This window comes from Blennius ocellaris (genome assembly GCF_963422515.1).
Source record: "Blennius ocellaris genome assembly, chromosome: 8".
Classification (NCBI taxonomy): Eukaryota; Metazoa; Chordata; class Actinopteri; order Blenniiformes; family Blenniidae; genus Blennius; species Blennius ocellaris.
This window is the reverse complement of record NC_137657.1, coordinates 29,970,016-29,984,769: the sequence shown is the minus strand read 5'-3', so window position 1 is coordinate 29,984,769 and position 14,754 is coordinate 29,970,016. Positions and strand designations below refer to the sequence as shown.

At 54.5% G+C, this 14,754-nt stretch overlaps 1 protein-coding gene across 2 annotated transcripts; it reads right to left on the bottom strand.

Annotated features, from left to right (window-relative positions):
• Positions 1–635: 635 nt before the first annotated feature.
• Positions 636–14,530, bottom strand: LOC308133998 (aldehyde dehydrogenase, mitochondrial-like). Of its 2 annotated transcripts, XM_080501576.1 has the most exons (14): positions 14,375–14,530; positions 13,072–13,176; positions 11,623–11,763; positions 11,123–11,202; positions 10,476–10,587; positions 10,100–10,228; positions 9,817–9,930; positions 8,270–8,372; positions 7,622–7,806; positions 6,823–6,987; positions 1,790–1,947; positions 1,535–1,649; positions 802–878; positions 636–759 (listed from the first exon to the last, which is right to left on the bottom strand). In XM_080501576.1, exons 1-13 carry the CDS (start codon positions 14,489–14,491, stop codon positions 846–848), a joined length of 1,557 nt encoding a protein of 518 aa, XP_080357702.1. In that variant the 5' UTR covers positions 14,492–14,530; the 3' UTR covers positions 636–759; positions 802–845. The 2 variants fall into 2 exon arrangements, with proteins under 2 accessions (XP_080357702.1, XP_080357701.1); XM_080501575.1 differs by having other exon boundaries at positions 636–878.
• Positions 14,531–14,754: the final 224 nt, after the last annotated feature.

Here is a 14,754-nt window from a genome sequence, read left to right as displayed (position 1 = left end):
ACCTCCACCACACCACCTCCAACACATCATCAACACCACCACCTCATCACCACCACCACCTCCACCTCATCACCTCCACCACCACCTCCACCTCATCACCTCCACCACATCACCACCTCATCAACACCACCAGACCTCCACCTCATCAACACCACCACCTCCACCACATCACCACCTCATCAACACCACCACCACCTCCACCTCCACCACATCACCACCTCATCAACACCACCAGACCTCCACCTCATCACCTCCACCACACCACCTCCAACACATCAACACCACCACACCTCCACCTCATCACCTCCACCACACCACCTCCACCACACCTCCACCACCACCTCCACCAGTGAGTCTGACTTGCACCAATAACAACTGATTCCCACAGACGCAGTGATTTTATGCCAAAAGTTTTTATTGTCAAGAATCACAAACTTGGACTTGTTGATTTTACATCTTTGTTCATAAATGTCAGGATTCAGTGTGAAAAGCTCAGATCATAGTGAGGAAGTGGATTCAGTGAAGACCAGAGACAGTGAAGACCAGAGACAGTGAAGACCAGAGACAGTGAAGACCAGAGAGACAGTGAAGACCAGAGAGACAGTGAAGACCAGAGACAGTGAAGACCAGAGACAGTGAAGAGGGTCTTCTCAGAGGGTCTCCTCAGAGGGTCTCCTCAGAGGGTCTTCTCAGAGGGTCTCAGAGGGTCTTCTCAGAGGGTCTCCTCAGAGGGTCTCCTCAGAGGGTCTCAGAGGGTCTTCTCAGAGGGTCTCCTCAGAGGGTCTTCTCAGAGGGTCTTCTCAGAGGGTCTCAGAGGGTCTTCTCAGAGGGTCTCCTCAGCCCATCTAGGAGTTCTTCTGAGGAACCTTGATGGTCACCTGGAACCAGAAAGTCTCATTCACCAGAATCCATTCTAGAAGTGAACAGAACATTAAACAATGTTCTAGAACCTGCAGAACAACATTCCTACATGAATGTAGAGGAAACACTGGTTCCTCTGAAGGCCCTCCTCCACCTGTCCTCCACCTGTCCTCCACCTGTCCTCCAGTAGCTCTGGATGTTGATGTCAGGAGTACTTCACGTACTGGGGGACTCTGGCGGACTCTGGCGGACTGTGCTAGCATGAAGAGGTCTACAGACACCTGCTGATCTCGGCTGTCTTCACACACTGGTCTGTCCCTGGTCTGAACGGCTCCACCACCAGGCCAGGTTAAACCAGCGCCCCCCCTGAGGACGGCGGTCTTGGGGGGTCCCAGACCTTAAACTTGACCAAAGTCCAGGTTTGAGCCGGGACTTCTGGTCCCGGTTCAAAGGTTCTAAAGGACGCAACGGCCTCCTTTCCTGAGCTTCTTGAGAATTCAGACGTTGTCCTCCTGAACGCCACCCTGAAGACTTCAGGAGACGTTGACAGAAGGACAGAGGAGGGACACTTTGTCTTACGTGTCCCTGATCAAGCTGCTCGTCCTTCGTAGTTCGATGTTTGAATTCTATTGAGCAACGTTCGTATTAGAAATTCCAAAGGAGACTCAGTTACCGTCTTCACTTCGGTGTAGTTGTGCAGGCCGTACTCGCCCAACTCCCGGCCGCTTCCTGAAGCCTTGTAGCCTCCGAACGGCGCCTGAGCGCCGAACACGTCATAACAGTTGATCCTTCAGACAAACACAAAGTCAACAAGGTCAATAAGTACAAAGACTCTCCCAAAAGCCTTCTTCCAATAAAGCTTCGTCTCCAAAGGAAGAACAGGCGTCCAGCAGGGGGACATTTTGGTCCTGAAGGTTCCTCATCTTACCACACGGTTCCAGCCCGGAGCCCCTGGGACACCTGGTGGGCCTTGTCCAGGTCCCCGGTGAAGACGGCAGCTGCCAGGCCATACTTGGTGTCGTTGGCTCTGGTGAGGACCTCCTCCAGGGTGTGGAACTTCAAGATCTGCATCACGGGGCCGAAGATCTGTGGAGGACGAGAGACGAGAAGAAGAAATCAAATAAGAGTTGAAAGGCTGAAAAAACTGAGTTCCTAAAAGTCTCTAGCGCCACCTAGAGACACTGAACGCCACCTAGAGACACTGAACGCCACCTAGAGACACTGAACGCCACCTAGAGACACTGAACGCCACCGAGAGACACTGAACGCCACCTAGAGACACTGAACGCCACCTAGAGACACTGAACGCCACCTAGAGACACTGAACGCCACCGAGAGACACTGAACGCCACCTAGAGACACTGAACGCCACCTAGAGACACTGAACGCCACCTAGAGACACCTAGAGACACTGAACGCCACCTAGAGACACTGAACGCCACCTAGAGACACCTAGAGACACTGAACGCCACCTAGAGACACTGAACGCCACCTAGAGACACCTAGAGACACTGAACGCCACCTAGAGACACTGAACGCCACCTAGAGACACTGAACGCCACCTAGAGACACCTAGAGACACTGAACGCCACCTAGAGACACCTAGAGACACTGAACGCCACCTAGAGACACTGAACGCCACCTAGAGACACTGAACGCCACCTAGAGACACCTAGAGACACTGAACGCCACCGAGAGACACTGAACGCCACCTAGAGACACTGAACGCCACCTAGAGACACTGAACGCCACGAGAGACACTGAACGCCACCTAGAGACACTGAACGCCACCGAGAGACACTGAACGCCACCGAGAGACACTGAACGCCACCTAGAGACCCTGAACGCCACCGAGAGACACTGAACGCCACCTAGAGACACCTAGAGACACTGAACGCCACCTAGAGACACTGAACGCCACCTAGAGACACTGAACGTCATCTAGAGACACCTAGAGACACTGAACGCCACCTAGAGACACCTAGAGACACTGAACGCCACCGAGAGACACTGAACGCCACCTAGAGACCCTGAACGCCACCGAGAGACACTGAACGCCACCTAGAGACACCTAGAGACACTGAACGCCACCGAGAGACACTGAACGCCACCTAGAGACACTGAACGCCACCTAGAGACACCTAGAGACACTGAACGCCACCGAGAGACACTGAACGCCACCTAGAGACCCTGAACGCCACCGAGAGACACTGAACGCCACCTAGAGACACTGAACGCCACCTAGAGACACCTAGAGACACTGAACGCCACCGAGAGACACTGAACGCCACCTAGAGACCCTGAACGCCACCGAGAGACACTGAACGCCACCTAGAGACACCTAGAGACACTGAACGCCACCTAGAGACACTGAACGCCACCTAGAGACCCCGAACGCCACCGAGAGACACTGAACGTCATCTAGAGACACCTAGAGACACTGAACGCCACCTAGAGACACTGAACGCCACCGAGAGACCCTGAACGCCACCGAGAGACACTGAACGTCATCTAGAGACACCTAGAGACACTGAACGCCACCTAGAGACACTGAACGCCACCTAGAGACACTGAACGCCACCGAGAGACACTGAACGCCACCTAGAGACACTGAACGCCACCGAGAGACACTGAACGCCACCGAGAGACACTGAACGTCATCTAGAGACACCTAGAGACACTGAACGCCACCTAGAGACACTGAACGCCACCTAGAGACCCCGAACGCCACCGAGAGACACTGAACGTCATCTAGAGACACCTAGAGACACTGAACGCCACCTAGAGACACTGAACGCCACCTAGAGACACTGAACGCCACCGAGAGACACTGAACGCCACCTAGAGACACTGAACGCCACCGAGAGACACTGAACGCCACCGAGAGACACTGAATGCCACCGAGAGACACTGAACGCCACCGAGAGACACTGAACGCCACCTAGAGACACTGAACGCCACCGAGAGACACTGAACGCCACCTAGAGACACTGAACGCCACCTAGAGACACTGAACGCCACCTAGAGACACTGAACGCCACCGAGAGACACCTAGAGACACTGAACGCCACCGAGAGACATTGAACGCCACCTAGAGACACTGAACGCCACCGAGAGACACTGAACGCCACCTAGAGGCACTGAACGCCACCTAGAGACACTGAACGCCACCTAGAGACACTGAACGCCACCGAGAGACACTGAACGCCACCTAGAGACACTGAACGCCACCTAGAGACACTGAACGCCACCGAGAGACACTGAACGCCACCTAGAGACACTGAACGCCACCTAGAGACACCTAGAGACACTGAACGCCACCTAGAGACACTGAACGCCACCGAGAGACACTGAAAGCCACCTAGAGACACTGAACGCCACCTAGAGACACTGAACGCCACCTAGAGACACTGAACGCCACCGAGAGACACTGAACGCCACCTAGAGACACTGAACGCCACCGAGAGACACTGAACGCCACCTAGAGACACTGAACGCCACCTAGAGACACTGAACGCCACCTAGAGACACTGAACGCCACCTAGAGACACTGAACGCCACCTAGAGACACTGAACGCCACCGAGAGACACCTAGAGACACTGAACGCCACCGAGAGACACTGAACGCCGCCTAGAGACACTGAACGCCACCGAGAGACACTGAACGCCACCGAGAGACACTGAACGCCACCTAGAGACACTGAACGCCACCTAGAGACACCTAGAGACACTGAAAGCCACCTAGAGACACTGAACGCCACCTAGAGACACTGAACGCCACCTAGAGACACTGAACGCCACCGAGAGACACTGAACGCCACCTAGAGACACTGAACGCCACCGAGAGACACTGAACGCCACCTAGAGACACTGAACGCCACCGAGAGACACTGAACGCCACCTAGAGACACTGAACGCCACCTAGAGACACTGAACGCCACCTAGAGACACTGAACGCCACCTAGAGACACTGAACGCCACCGAGAGACACCTAGAGACACTGAACGCCACCGAGAGACACTGAACGCCGCCTAGAGACACTGAACGCCACCGAGAGACACTGAACGCCACCGAGAGACACTGAACGCCACCTAGAGACACTGAACGCCACCTAGAGACACCTAGAGACACTGAACGCCACCTAGAGACACTGAACGCCACCGAGAGACACTGAACGCCACCTAGAGACACTGAACGCCACCGAGAGACACTGAACGCCACCTAGAGACACCTAGAGACACTGAACGCCACGAGAGACACTGAACGCCACCGAGAGACACTGAACGCCACCTAGAGACACTGAACGCCACCAAGAGACACTGAACGCCACCTAGAGACCCTGAACGCCACCGAGAGACACTGAACGCCACCTAGAGACACCTAGAGACACTGAACGCCACCTAGAGACACTGAACGCCACCTAGAGACACTGAACGTCATCTAGAGACACCTAGAGACACTGAACGCCACCTAGAGACACCTAGAGACACTGAACGCCACCGAGAGACACTGAACGCCACCTAGAGACCCTGAACGCCACCGAGAGACACTGAACGCCACCTAGAGACACCTAGAGACACTGAACGCCACCGAGAGACACTGAACGCCACCTAGAGACACCTAGAGACACTGAACGCCACCGAGAGACACTGAACGCCACCTAGAGACACCTAGAGACACTGAACGCCACCGAGAGACACTGAACGCCACCTAGAGACCCTGAACGCCACCGAGAGACACTGAACGCCACCTAGAGACACTGAACGCCACCGAGAGACACCTAGAGACACTGAACGCCACCTAGAGACCCTGAACGCCACCGAGAGACACTGAACGCCACCTAGAGACCCTGAACGCCACCGAGAGACACTGAACGCCACCTAGAGACACCTAGAGACACTGAACGCCACCGAGAGACACTGAACGCCACCTAGAGACACCTAGAGACACTGAACGCCACCGAGAGACACTGAACGCCACCTAGAGACACCTAGAGACACTGAACGCCACCGGGAGACACTGAACGCCACCTAGAGACCCTGAACGCCACCGAGAGACACTGAACGCCACCTAGAGACACCTAGAGACCCTGAACGCCACCGAGAGACACTGAACGCCACCTAGAGACACCTAGAGACACTGAACGCCACCGAGAGACACTGAACGCCACCTAGAGACACCTAGAGACACTGAACGCCACCGAGAGACACTGAACGCCACCTAGAGACACCTAGAGACACTGAACGCCACCGAGAGACACTGAACGCCACCTAGAGACACCTAGAGACACTGAACGCCACCTAGAGACACTGAACGCCACCTAGAGACCCCGAACGCCACCGAGAGACACTGAACGTCATCTAGAGACACCTAGAGACACTGAACGCCACCTAGAGACCCTGAACGCCACCGAGAGACACTGAACGCCACCTAGAGACACTGAACGCCACCGAGAGACACTGAACGCCACCGAGAGACACTGAACGCCACCTAGAGACACTGAACGCCACCTAGAGACACTGAACGCCACCGAGAGACACTGAACGCCACCGAGAGACACTGAACGCCACCTAGAGACACTGAACGCCACCGAGAGACACTGAACGCCACCTAGAGACACTGAACGCCACCGAGAGACACTGAACGCCACCGAGAGACACTGAACGCCACCTAGAGACACTGAACGCCACCGAGAGACACTGAACGCCACCGAGAGACACTGAACGCCACCTAGAGACACTGAACGCCACCGAGAGACACTGAACGCCACCGAGAGACACTGAACGCCACCTAGAGACACTGAACGCCACCGAGAGACACTGAACGCCACCTAGAGACACTGAACGCCACCTAGACTGAATGTTGGGTTGTGTTGGTCTTCATTGATGAAGACATGATAGAAACAGTAATAGATTACTCTCCCTCTCAGTGTACGGCTGGTTTTCCTACAGACAAACTCACCTCCTCCCGAGCGATGGTCATGTTGTCCTGGACGTCTCCGAACACGGTCGGCTGAATGAAGTAGCCTCGGTCTGCAGCCACACCGCCGCCACACATCAGCCTTGCACCTTCTCGTTTCCCACTGCTGATGTAGCCCAGGATCTTGTTGAACTGCTCCTGGTCCACCTGGCAGGTTTGACCACAGACGTGTCAGGACCCTACCTGAGGACCCTACCCGAGGACCCACCCCAAGGACCCTACCTGAGGACCCTACCTGAGGACCCTCCCCAAGGACCCTACCCAAGGACCCTACCCGAGGACCCTACCCGAGGACCCTCCCCAAGGACCCTACCTGAGGACCCTACCCGAGGACCCTACCTGAGGACCCTCCCCAAGGACCCTACCTGAGGACCCTACCCGAGGACCCTACCTGAGGACCCTACCCGAGGGCCCTACCTGAGGACCCTCCCCAAGGACCCTACCCGAGGACCCTACCCGAGGACCCTCCCCAAGGACTCTACCCGAGGACCCTACCCGAGGACCCTCCCCGAGGACCCTACCTGAGGACCCTACCCGAGGACCCTACCTGAGGACCCTCCCCAAGGACCCTACCTGAGGACCCTACCCGAGGACCCTACCTGAGGACCCTACCCGAGGACCCTACCTGAGGACCCTCCCCAAGGACCCTACCCGAGGACCCTACCCGAGGACCCTCCCCAAGGACCCTACCCGAGGACCCTACCCGAGGACCCTCCCCAAGGACACTACCCGAGGACCCTACCCGAGGACCCTACCCGAGGACCCTCCCCGAGGACCCTACCTGAGGACCCTGCTCGGTCTTCATGTCAAAGGGGTCCCCCACCACCCGTCGCCTTGCTCGCTCAGCGCTCCGCTCCAGAAACTCGTCGTAGATGTCCGCCTGGACGTAGGTTCGAGATCCGGCGCAGCAACACTGGCCTTGGTTGAAGAACAGGGCGAAGTGCGATTGCTCAACAGCATCTGCCACTGAAATGACAGACACCATTAACCTCCAGAGAAATCCCCAAACCACATTCTACATTTCAAGACTTTTAAGACAAACAATGTTGAAACGAGGATGAAAATCAATGACAACTGAACTTAAAATGAACAATTTGATCATAAAGAACCTCCAATGTTTGATTTGATCCGTATCCAAGTCACGTCTGAACAAACAGCATATTTCTTTATTGAACATCAACGTTCATAATGCTGCTGGGAAGTAAAGCTCTGAGGACAAGAGACAGGAAGTCATAGACCTGGAGTCCAACCATTGAAGTGGAAGGGTGCAGCCATGGCTAAACCCGTTTTAAGTGTTTGTTGAACAACCTCACACATGTTCTGGGAAAGGACGACATTTTATATTGGCCGTGCTCTTTGTCCACTGAGCACAAAGACCAGAAGGAAGATTCACTGCAAAACCACACCGCAGTAAGGTCAAACTACGTACAGTTGGCGTCAGACAGAATGATGTTGGGACTTTTTCCTCCGAGTTCCAGTGTGACTTTCTTCAGGTTGCTGCTGCCTGAAGCCTGCTGGATGAGATGACCCACCTGGGGAACGTCACCACAACGCAATTAGAACTCAATAGATAGAGATAAAACCTGCTTTGATCTCTTTACTTTTTGGACGGGATTCTAGAAACACGCCAACATGTCGCTCTCCTTTCATCACCACAGTTTGATGTTTCATACGTGGAAAAAAAGTGTCAATCAGACGTCAGAAGTCGGAATCAAACACTCGGAGGCTGAAAAGTAAACGTGGCACTAAAGTCCTGATTGGACCGGAGTTCTGTTTCATAGTTAGCAAGACAACACAGCCTTGCTCTTGAAAGTCACAATGTAATATTTGTCATTCTTTTCTTTTCGTGCTGGACGTCCAGACAGCAGCAGGGCGACGTACTGGGGGTTCAGGACAATGACATGTCTGTCCTGTGGACAGAGAGCAGAGAACTTCTAGAGAATTCTAGAGTGTGCAATGAGTCATAAAAACATGAAAGCGCATGGCTGAAACATTGCCAAAGGTTGAAGGTTCTATTTGATAAATATCCATCTATCTGATGTTTTCTGAGGTCAGCGTCATTTCATTCAATCGTCCCTTTAAATCAGGTTTGATTAAGTCAGGCTTTATTAGTTTTATTAGAGATGATTAAACTTTTACTTTCAGGTAAAGTCCGACCGGCTGCATGTTTGAGATCCTCAAATGTTCTCATGTGAGAAATGGCAAAAGGTTCGACTCAACGTTGTTTTCCATATCTAAATCAGGAAGCAGGTTTAACAGGCTCTGCAGCCCAGGGCGCTAAACTTCGGCGAGTTTAAACGACAAGCCTTCCTGATGAAAACATCAAAATGGAGCTGGAGTATCAAATTAAGATCCGACGTTTGGCCCCGAAACAGGAAGTGTCTCTTCAGGCGTCGTCACGGAGCTGCACTGAACACAATCATAGCGCCACCTACTGGTCAGAGGAATTTTAAAGAATCGTATTTTCACATATCATCCTTGACATGGTTGGGACACGAAGGAGTTGGGACACGAAGGCGTTGGGACACGAAGGCGTTGGGACACGAAGGCGTTGGGACACGAAGGCATTGGGACACGAAGGCGTTGGGACACGAAGGCGTTGGGACACGAAGGAGTTGGGACACGAAGGCGTTGGGACACGAAGGAGTTGGGACACGAAGGAGTTGGGACACGAAGGCGTTGGGACACGAAGGCGTTGGGACACGAAGGAGTTGGGACACGAAGGCGTTGGGACACGAAGGAGTTGGGACACGAAGGCGTTGGGACACGAAGGCGTTGGGACACGAAGGAGTTGGGACACGAAGGCGTTGGGACACGAAGGAGTTGGGACACGAAGGCGTTGGGACATGAAGGCGTTGGGACACGGCCTTGTCTCTGGTGACCCTTTGACCTTTGATGTGTTCCCAGCTACGTTTTAATTATTACAATGAACGTCAACAAACCCCACGTAGGGCAACAAACCAAGAAGTGCCCTACCTCAGTGGAGCCGGTGAAGGCCACCTTGTCCACGTCCATATGCTTTGCAATGGCAGCACCAGCTGATGGTCCCAGACCAGGTAAGATGTTCACAACCCCTTCAGGAAACCCTACCTGGAACCACCAGGAAGTAGAACAGGCGTCAAGCTACAAAGACTTCAGGTCAGTGCAGCGACACAGTCAATGATATCGTAATCAATCATAACCATAATCAACCATAATCATAATCAATTCTAACCATAATAAATGTGAGATATTCAGGTTTCCAGGCAGCAGGAAGTACCTCTCTGATCAGGCTAGCGACGTACAGCGCGGTGAGCGGCGTCTGCTCCGCCACCTTCATCACCACGGTGTTTCCAGTCGCGAGGGCGGGGCCGAGCTTCCAGGCCATCATCAGCAGGGGGAAGTTCCACTGAAACACCACCAGCAAAATAAAGTCACGTTCTACTCTGAACTTCCAAAATAAAGCGAAGAGCTTCATCCAGTTCCTGTTCCTGTTTGGTCTCGAAGTACCACGAACACAAAACTGTCAGAAATGTGGAAGTAACATTAATTATGTGAAGTCAAACGTGATCAGGAGAGCAGGAGAGTTGAAGGAGCCGCTGAAGGTAAACAAGCCTTACATAACAAGTCAGCCTTGCATAACAAGTCAGCCTTACCGGTATGATCTGTCCACAGACGCCAACAGGTTCATGTCTGGTGTAGCAGAAATAATCTCCATCTATGGGGATGGTTTTCCCTTCCCACTTGTCGGCCCAGCCTCCGTAGTACCTGACCATACAATGAAAGGTTCATCCAGAGGGAAACCACTGCTTTGTTCACTCAGAGATTCAGCTGGAACATGAATAAATACTACATCTCTCATCTCTGTATGGTCTCATGAAGGTACAGCAAAGAGCAGGAGCTGCCGTCGCCCTGATGAGGTCATACGGGGCGGCCAGAGTACCACAGTACCAGAGTACCACAGTACCAGAGGACCACAGTACCAGAGGACCACAGTACCAGAGTACCACAGTACCAGAGTACCACAGTGCCAGAGTACCAGAGTACCACAGTGCCAGAGTACCACAGTGCCAGAGTACCACAGTGCCAGAGTACCACAGTACCAGAGTACCACAGTGCCAGAGTACCACAGTACTAGAGGACCACGGTGCCAGAGTACCACAGTACCAGAGTACCACAGTACCAGAGGACCACGGTGCCAGAGTACCACAGTGCCATGAGGCCCCGTTCCCACCAACCATAGTGCAGGAATGGAGAAGAAGAAGAAGAAAAAGAAGAAAAAGAGGAGGAGAAGTTTGGTCACCTGAGACATTTCACCACGTTGGGGACGTCCACACTGTAGGACACTGCAAAGGGCTTTCCGTTGTCCAGGGTCTCCAGTTCCTGAGGAAGAACAAATGTTTCATTCAGGTAGAACAAAGGTTTCATTCAGGAAGAACAAAGGTTTCATTCAGGAAGAACAAAGGTTTCATTAGGAAGAACAAAGGTTTCATTCAGGAAGAACAAAGGTTTCATTAGGAACAACAGATCAGATCAATAATCATGTTGACGAAGAGAAACAGGAGAAATAAAGCTGCCAAAGGCTCCAAACGCCGTCTTTCCTCCACTTCCTTCATCGCTTGTAAAGTAAGAAAGTGCAAGTCACCTTTGGATGTGGCGGCAAGGCGTGGTTGGTAGAAGGCAAGGCGTGGTTGGTAGAAGGCAAGGCGTGGTTGGTAGAAGGCAAGGCGTGGTTGGTAGAACAGTCTTGATTCTATGAACAGTTTTAATGATGTAATATTATACGAGTTCATATTTACTGACAGCCAGGTAGGCGGCGTCCCTCTCGATGGCGTCGGCCAGTCGGCTCAGCAGCAACCCCCGCTGGGAGGCGTCCATCCGTCGCCATGGCGACCCCAACCTGAAGGCCTCCCGCGCCGCTTTGACAGCCCGATCCACGTCCACCTGAACATCAAAGTCCAACATCAAAGAGACTCGGTCAGCGACTAAAGCTAAAGGCAGAAGGATGGTGTTGCAGTGGACTCCTCCTGATGGACGAACAAGCTCCGCCTCCAAGTCTTCAAAAGATAGAATATCTGCTTCGAAGGATGAAAGACGTGTTCTAGTCCAGCTGGAATCCGGTACCGTCCTTCATCAACCAACTAAACCCTCCCTGACGACTCATCAATCCTCCTCCTCACTCAACTTTTACTCTGAAACATGAAAAGTTATGAAACTTCAGGATGAGAAAGTCAAAACAATCAAAAATCTGTCGTTGAAGTTGGTTTTGGTGTTGAATTCCAGGGAGTTTTTCATTCGTTCCGGAGACGATCTGAATGTGGACGGAAGTGAAAAATTCAAGATGGCGGACGGCGAGGAGTTTCCCCGACGACGTCATTCAAGGAATTCCACGCCGTCCAATCAGAACGTTTTCCAGGAAAGACGCAGCGTCACTGACCAGGAGGAGGAACACGGATCAGCGTCGAGCGTTTCCCCGCGGCAGCGTCTCCTTCACGCCAGAATCACGTGATCGCTCTCGGCGGAGAAATGGCGGCGCCCTCTGGTGGCGACACCAGTCAGCGGGAGAAACGTCAAAATATCACTGAAATACCACATGTTCTGGACAGGAGGGTCGAAGTCAGCCTCCACCTTCACCTCCACCTCCACGTCAGCCTCCACCTCCTCCTCCACTTCAGCCTCCACCTCCACCTCCTCCTCCACTTCAGCCTCCACCTCCTCCTCCACTTCAGCCTCCACCTTCACCTCCTCCTCCACTTCAGCCTCCACCTCCACCTCCTCCTCCACTTCAGCCTCCACCTCCTCCACCTCAGCCTCCACCTCCTCCTCCACTTCAGCCTCCACCTCCACCTCCACTTCAGCCTCCACCTCCACCTCCTCCTCCACTTCAGCCTCCACCTCCTCCTCCACTTCAGCCTCCACCTCCACCTCCTCCTCCACTTCAGCCTCCACCTCCTCCTCCACTTCAGCCTCCACCTCCACCTCCTCCTCCACTTCAGCCTCCACCTCCTTCACCTCCTCCTCCACTTCAGCCTCCACCTCCTCCTCCACTTCAGCCTCCACCTCCACCTCCTCCTCCACTTCAGCCTCCACCTCCTCCACCTCAGCCTCCACCTCCTCCTCCACTTCAGCCTCCACCTTCACCTCCTCCTCCACTTCAGCCTCCGCCTCCTCCACCTCAGCTTGGTGACAGGTGGAGGTGGAGGTGGAGGAGAGCCAGAAGTCCAGTTTAACATCAGTTTGATTGATTTTCACCTCGTCAGCCTCTGAAACTTGACAGACGACGTCTCCAGTGGACGGATTGACGGTCGGGAAGGTTCTACCACTGGCTGCATCCTGGAACCGGTTGTTGATGAACAACTGGAACATGGAGAACATGAAGAACATGAAGAACATGAAGAACATGAAGGAACAAGAACAACAGGAAGAACATGAAGGAACAAGAACAACATGGAGAACATGAAGGAACATGAAGGAACATGGAGAACATGAAGGAACATGAAGGAACATGAAGGAACATGGAGAACATGAAGGAACATGAAGGAACATGGAGAACATGAAGGAACATGAAGGAACATGAAGGAACATGAAGTCTCACAACATTCAACTTTGATTCACTGCAATTGAATTCCTGTTTTCCCAAGTTCAGTTAATGTTTAACTCTCTCTCCCCCGCCTCTCTCTCTCACACACACACACACACACGCACACACTTGTGAGTTTCCATAGTTACTGTTGAACTTTTGCTTTGATCTTTTCAACTTGAATTTGTTTATCAGTTTCAGCTCTGAGGACCGTCTCGTAATAAACTTCTTCTTTCAACGTCATTTCTGACGTCTGCAGTCGGTCGGTCGGTACCGGACCGGCCCGGTCGGTCGGTCGGTCGCTCGGTCGGTACCGGCCCGGCCCGGTCGGTCGGTCGCTCGGTCGGTCGCTCGGTCCGACCGACCGACCGGGCGGGTCCGGTACCGGACCGGCCCGGTCGGTCGCTCGGTCGCTCGGTCGGTACCGGCCCGGCCCGGTCGGTCGGTCGCTCGGTCGGTCGCTCGGTCCGACCGACCGACCGGGCGGGTCCGGTACCGGACCCGCCCGGTCGGTCGCTCGGTCGCTACCGTACCCGCCCGGTCGGTCGGTCGGTACCGGACCGGCCCGGTCGCTCGGTCGGTCGCTCGGTCGGTACCGGACTCGCCCGGTCGGTCGGTCGGTCGGTACCGGCCCGGCCCGGTCGGTCGGTCGGTACCGGACCGGCCCGGTCGGTCGGTCGGTCGGTACCGGACCGGCCCGGTCGGTCGGTCGGTCGGTACCGGCCCGGCCCGGCCCGGTCGGTCGGTCGGTACCGGCCCGGCCCGGTTGGTCGGTCGGTCGGTACCGGACCGGCCCGGCCCGGTCGGTCGGTCGGTACCGGCCCGGCCCGGCCCGGCCCGGTCGGTCGGTCGGTCGGTACCGGACCGGCCCGGTCGGTCGGTCGGTCGGTACCGGACCGGCCCGGCTGTTTCCTTCCCTCGACATCGTTCCACCTGTGGACGGCGCAGTCGGTCGGAACCGGCGGGACGCGCTACCTGGTGGAAGTGGACCTCAGGCTGAGGGTTCGGCGCCGGGATGGCAGCGGCGGAGAAGAACCGGACCGGGGACCCGCCGAGGCGCAGGCCCGTCCGAGAAATCAGCGTCCGGATCATGACGCGGCTCGATCGGTGCAGAAGCGACACTGACTGACCCTCGACCCGAAACAGGAGGGAGGCGGGGCTACAGCCCGGGGCCGCCTCTCTTCGTGACGTCACCCTCAGTTGGAGTGACGAGGACCCCGACTCATTGAACTGACTCAAGGGTTTTTGAGTCGTTCACCCAAGTGAACCGGTTGTCTGAGTCATTTGAGTCATTTGATTCAGTTGCGCATGCGCCCCCCCCCTTTACAACCTGTTCACCGACTATTAGTCCAAAT

Excerpts from the sequence above, each read along its gene's own strand:
- LOC308133998 (XM_080501575.1), bottom strand. The coding sequence starts at position 14,491 with ATGATCCGGACGCTGATTTCTCGGACGGGCCTGCGCCTCGGCGGGTCC. Across the intron at positions 10,588-11,122 it reads AACGTGGTGAAATGTCTCAG|GTACTACGGAGGCTGGGCCG; the intron begins GTGACCAAACTT and ends TTGTATGGTCAG. Across the intron at positions 7,807-8,269 it reads CATTCTGTCTGACGCCAACT|TGGCAGATGCTGTTGAGCAA; the intron begins GTACGTAGTTTG and ends CTGTCATTTCAG.